The sequence below is a fragment of the Malus domestica genome, chromosome 10 (assembly GCF_042453785.1).
Source record: "Malus domestica chromosome 10, GDT2T_hap1".
Taxonomy (NCBI): Eukaryota; Viridiplantae; Streptophyta; class Magnoliopsida; order Rosales; family Rosaceae; genus Malus; species Malus domestica.
In genome coordinates, this window is record NC_091670.1 from 30,090,310 (window position 1) to 30,098,844 (window position 8,535).

At 36.2% G+C, this 8,535-nt stretch overlaps 1 protein-coding gene across 1 annotated transcript; it reads left to right on the top strand.

Annotated features, from left to right (window-relative positions):
• Nucleotides 1–2,426: 2,426 nt before the first annotated feature.
• Nucleotides 2,427–5,382, top strand: LOC103445638 (At1g08530-like protein). The gene is made up of 5 exons (XM_008384653.4): nt 2,427–3,035; nt 3,271–3,321; nt 3,891–4,024; nt 4,479–4,579; nt 4,669–5,382. Exons 1-5 carry the CDS (start codon nt 2,658–2,660, stop codon nt 4,845–4,847), a joined length of 843 nt encoding a protein of 280 aa, XP_008382875.1. The 5' UTR covers nt 2,427–2,657; the 3' UTR covers nt 4,848–5,382.
• Nucleotides 5,383–8,535: the final 3,153 nt, after the last annotated feature.

Here is an 8,535-nt window from a genome sequence, read left to right on the forward strand (position 1 = left end):
TCCCTACTTGGGTTTTTGCCATAGCCTTAGGGTTTTTTAGTGAGACTTAGTTCTTTATGCAGGCTTCTACCTTATTGAGAACAACGTTGTTCCCAGAATCAGTGCTGACAAGTCGACTTCCTCAACTTCTACATGATGCTAAATCTACCTTGAGTATTTACACACTTAAGGGGGAATGTTGTAAACTTCATATTAAAGTGTGATTGTGTAAATCCTAGATTAGATTTTATTCTAGTTATTCTTATCTATATGGACTTGTATTCCTTAGGGATGAAGGATTTCTTATCCCTCTTATTACTATCAATAAAGGCACTACGTAGGGGAATAACATGTCCCTTAACACACACACATTCCCCTACATTCTACAAACACATCTCTCCTCTCTCTCTCTCTCTCTCTCTCTCTCTCTCTCTCTCTCTCTCTCCTTGCCGCCGGCCCCTTCCCCTTAGTCAGATAAAATAGGCTATAACCAATTACAAATTGTTGTGACATTAATCCTTCTGTTAAGTTAACCTTAGTGAAGACCATTAATCCTTCTGTTAAGTTAACCTTAGTGAAGACCAAATCAAATCTAGTGAAGGAATATCTGGTGTGTATTGTACTACGATCTAGTGGTATTCCTCTTCACTTGTAAGTGAGGGGTCTTAGGTTTGATTCTCGCCAAAGGCGAATTTGAACCACATTATGCTAGCCCATTGTGAGGCTAAGCCTATCCCCCTCCCCTTTAGTGTAGATAATATTGTATGTTAAAAAAAAAAACAAAACAAAGATGTATGGTAGAAATCAAAGTAAGAAAGAGACTTGCGTGCACCCAAAAGTTAAACCACATATCATAAGATTATTAGCCAAAGATGCTGACATGGCAGCGCGAGGGGTGATAAAGAAGATCATTGCCTTTTTCATTAGGACAATGCTTCTCTTTGCTAACACTCTCTCCTCCTCCATGTCCGAATTTGAACGTATTCTGGATGATTTGCATTCACTTATGATAGTGGATAACCAATTACAGGAATGCATTCAGGAAATCACATTTGTAGTATGTACTTTATTATATACTTGCAAGCTAATGGTCACAAAAGCTTAGACTTACAAAAAGTGAACTCCTGGAAAGAGGTAAAAGCAAATTGGCCTGGTGAAGGACATTAATTTAAGATAACATCACAACAACGATAGTCTAGAACTTAATTATTTAGTTCCCGTAATCTAGTTTGAATTTAATAAGGAAAAGTAGAGAAAGATTGGCTATGTGTTTATCGAGTTCGGAGGCAATTTTGTGTGTATCGAGTAGGACATTTTCTTCTGATCACTAAACGATTGACGAGATCATCATTCTAGTATTTTAGTTTCCTACCGAAAGATATTAACAGCGGGATATATATACTGGGTTGTATGGTAAAATCTCTCGTAGCTGGGCTATCATTCATAAACAAGACCATGAATGTGATTCATGAGCCACATTTGCTATAGTGAATGTGCCCTCCTTGATAGATTAGTTTACGGACGAATATCGTGTGTGAAAAAATCATGACGGTTCCAAAGTATGGAGGGTGACAAATTCAGAAGAAAAACGCGAATTAGGCTGTAAGAAATTAAGCATGATGATTGATTCATTACAATCTCATATCATATCATAAATAAAGTGATTTCATCACTCATTTTCTTTTGTTTACACAACCATTTATTTCTAACTTTGGTTTTGAACAAATCAAAAGACAATCGAGAGACACAAGTAAACATAGTATGAAAAATGTGTAAAAAAAGACGTGTGTAAATCATTTTCCTTGAATTATTCATGAGATGTTTTTCAAAATTTTATTTATTTTTCTTTAAACGAAAAAAGATGGGCCAAAAGAAAATTGCAAGATATATAACAGACAAGTCGGGTAACCTGTAATGCATCGAGACGAGCTGAAGAAGACGATAAACAGAACTCGAGTAGCTACTCGACTGCACAAGGACCAATTGGCAATTTTCCCATACCTTCCAATAATTAAGACAAACGACTTTGTGGTCAATCCCTCGATGGGGCTTTCTTGGATTACTTGGAATTTTAGGTATTTTAATCGTAAAATATTTGTATAAAAATATAAAAATTAAGATTTAATGATTAAAATTTTCAGAACACCAAATACTTCGGAGCATAGAGTGCTTTTGAATGTTTTAGTGCTTATGGCTAACAATTCCGACAATGATTTGCTTACAAGTAGAAGTGTTTTACAGAAAAATAATAATTAATTTTCTTAAATGCTTAAAGTTACTCAATGTCGACATATAATTTTCAATAATTAAGTAGGATTTTGAAGAGAATAACAAGCGAGCATCGAATTTAAGTAGAAGGAAATTAATTGAGTTCCATCAGTGTCGACACATATTTAAACATTAAATTTTTTATCTAACTTAAACTGAATAATCAAGAAGTGTTGAATCAAATCTAACCGTCAAAAAAATAATACGTGGAGGCTTAAAAAACTACAAACAGACACAACTTCGTCTTTGGTGCTTACACGTGTGGTTTCCCAAAAATAAAGTTCACACGAGTGGTTCATTTGTGTTCTTCGATGCTGCTTCTTGCCCTGTGTGATTTATCAGAAATGGCGGTCAGCTAAACTGTGAAAGCTTTGGAGTTGGCTCCCAAATTTTTGGTGGCAAACAAAAAAATGAAATCTGTTCATTTCTCAATTCACTCGGCCCCAATTCTTTCCTTCAACCCTAACAATCTCACTTCATCATCATCTTCTTCTTCTCCGATCGCTCTCCTCCGCCCCTGCAAATTCAGCTCCCTTTCTCTCCGCTCCACTTCCAAGCCCTCCCGCTTAATAACGCTCTGCGCCCCCAATTCCGCTAAAGCGACGTCGTCCCGGTCCGAATCGGCGGCACCGGTGCCCAGCAATGAAGCTTTTATTCAAGCTCTAAACGACACGTCGGAAAGTCAGTGGACTGTGGAGGTCGGAAACCCTAGCGTTCCGAGTCCGTCGGTGGCCAGATTGAGCTTGAGCGACCAGGCTTTCTTTCTCTTGGCCTTCATCGCGTGCACGGTATGAGCCTCAATTACTCTACTTTGTGTTTGTGTAATTCAATTTGTGAATCTGTTGTGGATGATTGGGATCAATTTGTAATTTTGTTGTGGAAATTGGGATTGATTTGTAAATTCGTTGTGGAAATTGGGACCAAATTGTAAACTTCCTTGACAGAAATGGGAAATGTGAAAGCTCTAGTTTATTTTGCTCATACACTGATGATACGAGTGCATGATTTGATTTCATTGTGCAGACTTCTGTGGCATTTACGAGCCTTGTGATTGCAGCTGTCCCGACGCTATGTGTAAGTTTTCTTTTCTTCGAATTTAATGTCTTTTTTCAGCTTAAAGGTTGCTCAAATTAATATATCAGTTCAAGGGAAAGAGCAATCGTTAATGCTTAGATAATCATTTAAAACTTAGGGAGTTCTGAATTTGCTGTGGAATCTTCATTTTTCGCAAAAACCCTGAACCCCAAATCATATTCTGTTTATTATGTATATGTTTCTACTAGTTATCGGGTCTTTGATGCTTTTGCTAGTGGTTGTCTCCTCCCATTCCTTAGACAATTGTGATTGGTTAGTTTGAAGAGTTTGAGTGCTGTTGAAATGCTATTTGGATGGTCGAAAGATCGATTGTCTACTGCTTGCATGCCGTGGAATGTGTAATAACTTCTTTCATTGCTTTATCGTCTTGGCCTTTTGAAGTCCTTGTCTTGGTTGCAAAAGAAAATCAGAACTATAATTCTTGATAAATATATTCTTTTCCAAGACAAGCTTGCAGAATTAGGTGCCCTTTTCTTTGTTTAAACTGGATATTGGAGGTCTTGTCCAAATTTTGGTCCCAATTTAGCTGTTTCTGGTATGTTCTGTAGGCAATGGGGAAAGCTGCAATATCTCTTTCAAAGCTGGCGGATACAGCTCGTGAAGAACTCCCTAGTACTATGGCTGCCGTTAGGCTTTCAGGCATGGAAATAAGTGATCTTACGCTGGAACTGAATGATCTAAGGTGATAACTAAATCATTATTCCCGAGTCCCTGATTCATTTTTTATGTCATACATGGTTGCTTTGTAGTCTCACTTCATAGTTAACCTCATCTCTTTTCCATGAGCTACCCGTTAACTGCTAGTTTCTAACCCCAAAACGAGTCCATGCATGTATACCCATCTGCTTAAGCAGTGGGGTTTTTAAGGGGCACAAATTCAGTCTAAGGTGGTTTTCTTTTTCCCTGGGAAAATTATGAGTTATACGCTGGTGTTTAATTCCAGAAATACACTAAACCAGGTTTGATAGGAGGAATTACTTAACAAAGCATTTGGTCATCAATGATATCTGTCCAGCCGTCCAGGCTTTGAAATTCAATTTTTGTGTGTTTTATATATGCTCACATCACATTTTTCTTCAAAATTTTAAATTGGATGATGTATGTCATACTTTGTTTTCCATTCCATTTCCATGCAGTCAAGAGATAGCTGATGGGGTGACCAAGTCCACTCAAGCCGTTCAAGCAGCAGAAGCTGGGATTCGGCAGATTGGTACACTTGCACATCAGCAGACCATGTGTATGTTAGAATTCGTCTTTCTGCTTATCTTCTTAATATAGGCTTTTCAGCGACTTCTGAACTATTGTTATCAATATTTTATGATACAGCAATGATACAGGAGAGGGCGAACCTTCCCATCATCTCTTTGCAACCTGCTGTTGTTGGAGCAGCAAAGAAGACCTCTCATGTTGTCGGTCAAGCCACTAGGAACTTGATCAATATAATTTCTCGAAGGGACGACTCTGAGAACGAGGAGGACGCTGGAATTGATAGGTTGGAAATTTGAGTTTTTGCACTTGGATCAGAACTCTATTTTCACGAACTTTGTGCATATAATACTTGGTACTCCACTAGTTCAAACCCGAAGCCAATTGTCTCAAAACAGTGGTGGAGATGAACAATATATACCAACGTTCGGGAGAATAGCTTATACTGAAATACCGTGCCTGTTGTACACTTGTTGAGAATATGGACCAACCTTAATTATTGTAATTGAAATGCCCCGAAATAAGGAGGTCAGTAGTGAAGATACCATGGTCTCTGAAGAAGATCCTGAGCTCCCGTTGCAGCGGTTGTACAAGGTATTAAAGCTGTCAAGTGTCAAAGGAGTGAGGAAGAAGTTTCTAAAGCTCATATTTTCAAATGTAAGATCCCTGTATTATCTTTTCAAACTAGTAAGGTTGGCCGTTAAACGTTGATGGAGTCTTTCATTTAGATAAATGTGAACCTTTTAGTTAAGCTTGACATTTTTTGTTGTTGAAGTTAGAACTATAAGGATGATTGGGAATCGAAATGGAATTATAAGAATTTAAACTTTGAAATTTTGAGGCATTTGGTTAGATCTTCGTAGCTTTGATAGAACCGAATCAGTCTCGCATCAAGGAACTAGTATGAAACACCTTTTGTGATTGTCGCATCTCTATGAAATCATCCCAAGATTATATCCTAAATTTGGGTAACTTTAGCATGTCTTCAAATCTTCTGTACCAAGCCTTTGTACCAGATTTGTGCCAACCTTTTATATTTTGACACGTGTGCAATTATTTAACCCCAAAATATAACGAGAAAAGCTTGTGTGAGGTTTGGTTTGTCATTGGATTTTAGTGAGTGACACTAAACTCTACTCAAAACTCACCACATGGCAAGTGTTATGTATAATCTTTTATCATTCTTTTATATGTAAAATGTTCATAATTATTTTTCCTACTAATTAATATACACCATAAGATCAATCTAATGATTCATTTTTTTCTTCTTTCCCCCCTTTTTTTCTTCCCAATCTTCCCTCCAATATATGTTTTTCGGTGAGTCTTTACTTTCTTCTCTCTTCCGGTTCTATTTCTTGCTTTTCTTTACTTTCTTCTCTCTCCCGGTTCTGTTTCTTGCTTTTCTTCAAAAAAATTCTGAAAAAAAAAAAAATTATATTCTCCAACTTATATAATGGGAAGCAACCAATAAAATATTCCAGTTCTTTAAAATTGACTACATGAGTGGTTTGACGGTAAAGTTAAGAGAAGTTAGTCATGAAGGAGCCACTATCTATAAAGCAACCAAAGAAGGTCATAAAAGAGGGAACACAATTGAGTTTATCTCTCTTAGTTCCATGTTTTCATGTAAAATGTTTGAAGCTAAGGGCATATTGTGTCATCTTACTTTGAGGGTATTTGTGTCGAGTATGCAAGTTTGTATTTAGACAGAGGAGAGACACAATGGGGGGAAGAAGATGGCAGACAAATTTTGAGAAGATAAATGGCAAAGAGGAAAAGAAGAAAAAAAAAAACCATTAGGTTGATATCATGCTGTATATTAATTAGTAGGAAAAAATAATTATGAGAATTATTATAAAATAATGATAAAGGTTTACATTTAAGACTGCCACATGATAAGTTTGGGTGGAATGTAGTGCCACTCAGCAAAGTCTAGTGACAAGCTAAGCGCCACACAAGTTTTTCTCAAATATAATGGTGTTAACTTAATAAAATTAAGAAAATAAAAACAAAAATTAAGGAGAAAAAAAAAAAAAAACCAATTCTCCCCCAAGACCCCAACTCGTCAACCCTCTCTCCTCGCCTCCACAAGCTCTCACTCTACAAATCCAAGGCGTTCTGCAAATGGATTTCTTTTGATTTTCAGTCAGATAACGGGTTGCAAAAATGAGAAGTGGGATAATCAGTAAGACTAAAAATCAAAGGGATCCATTTGCAGAATGCCTTGGATTTGTAGAGTGAGCTTGTGGAGGCGAGGAGAGAGGGTCGATGGGTTGGGGCCTTGGGGAGATTGGATGGGTTTTTTTTTTTTTTTTTCCTTCTTAGTTTTATTAAGTTAACACCGTTATATTTTGGAGTTAAATGGTTGGGCATGTGTCGAAATATAAGGGGTTGGTACAAAAGGCTTGGTACTAAACATTTGAAGGCTGGTATACGATACCCTTAAATTAAAACAAGGTACCATTATCATTTAATTTGATGGTTGGTAGTGTAATGCAATCACGCTCAGAAATAATATCCTACCTTTACAATTTGACACAATCCCTTTTTCTATAAGCAGTTGAATAAAAATTAAAACTTGAAGAAAAATAATGTAGTTGACTTGGGAGAAAAGAAGTATATATGATTGAGCACAAATATTTGAGAAAGCAAAATGAGCGGTGGGGATATATAAATAATTCACATGCATCAAACTGGTTGCAAATAAAATAAATAGAGAATTGAAAGTGGGTGGCTTTTGTTTATGAAGAATACGACTAATAATTTCGTCACGAAATGATGGGATTAGATTATAATATAAGATGATATTAATGTATTATTAGCTGCAAATTGTAAGATATTATGGTTGGTATTATATTGTAGGATGATAATGTATGTTATTCCCCGGATTTTGCCACGTTAGATTTTTTAAATGGGGACTTGTCACTGAAAGAGATTTATGTAATTGTATTTAATAGGGTGAATTAGTACTAGTAGGAGCCTTGCCATTAGTATTACGGTTTAGTGGTATTCCTCTTCACTTCTAAGTGAAAGGTTTTAAGTTCAATTCTCGTCAAAGATGAATTTGAACCACATTATTGCTAGCCTATTGTGAGGCTAAGCCAACCTCCATCCTCCTTAGTGTAGATAATGTTGTTTGTTAAAAAAATGGAGGGAATTAGTACTAGGAGGAGCCTTACGTAAGGTTCATAAACGATGATAGATACGAATTAGGCCAGCTCGTGAGGGCCATCTACTCTTACCTTCAATTTTGGTTTTTGCTTTCATAAATAAGAAAGAGTAGTTTAGAATATTCCTTTAATAAAATAAAAGACTCATGAACGATGAAGGTAGCTCAAACATTCACTCCCACTAGTTGCACAAAGAAAATAGATTAATTAGCATGACATGGGGATTTTTATATGCAAGCAATATATTAAGTTTTAATTAAATTAATATATAAAAAACCTATTTCTCAATTTTCTTAATGTAAATAATATCGTTTATTAAAAAAAAATATAAGAAGATTTGAATATTAGTGTAGAGCGAAAAGGTTTTGGATGTTGTAGTGATGACGATTGATATTGAAAAACAATTTCAAGTTCCAATGATATACCAATTAAGAAGAAATATAATTATGTAATGCATTTGGAAATAGAGATTATTTCGTGTGCTTGGTGTGGATGCAAATTTTCTCCTCCTCGATCTTGGACAATTTTGCACCTACAAAACAACTAGCACCTTAGGTTAAGGCCAAAAGCCTCATGCGCCCACAATGAATGGGGGGGCTTTGGCCGAAGAACCTCCGATGCCAAAGTTAGAATTTGAGAGAGAAATAGTGTTTAGAGTATTTGGGATTTTTTGTAAGAGAATTGGAATGATCTTTTGGTGAAAATGGGAATCTATTTATAGGGATAGGGGTGGCCGGCCTAGCTAGGGTTTTTGTGTTTGATTTAGGTTTAATTAGCCAATTTATTTGGCTATTAAACATAAAATGAATGTTTTGGT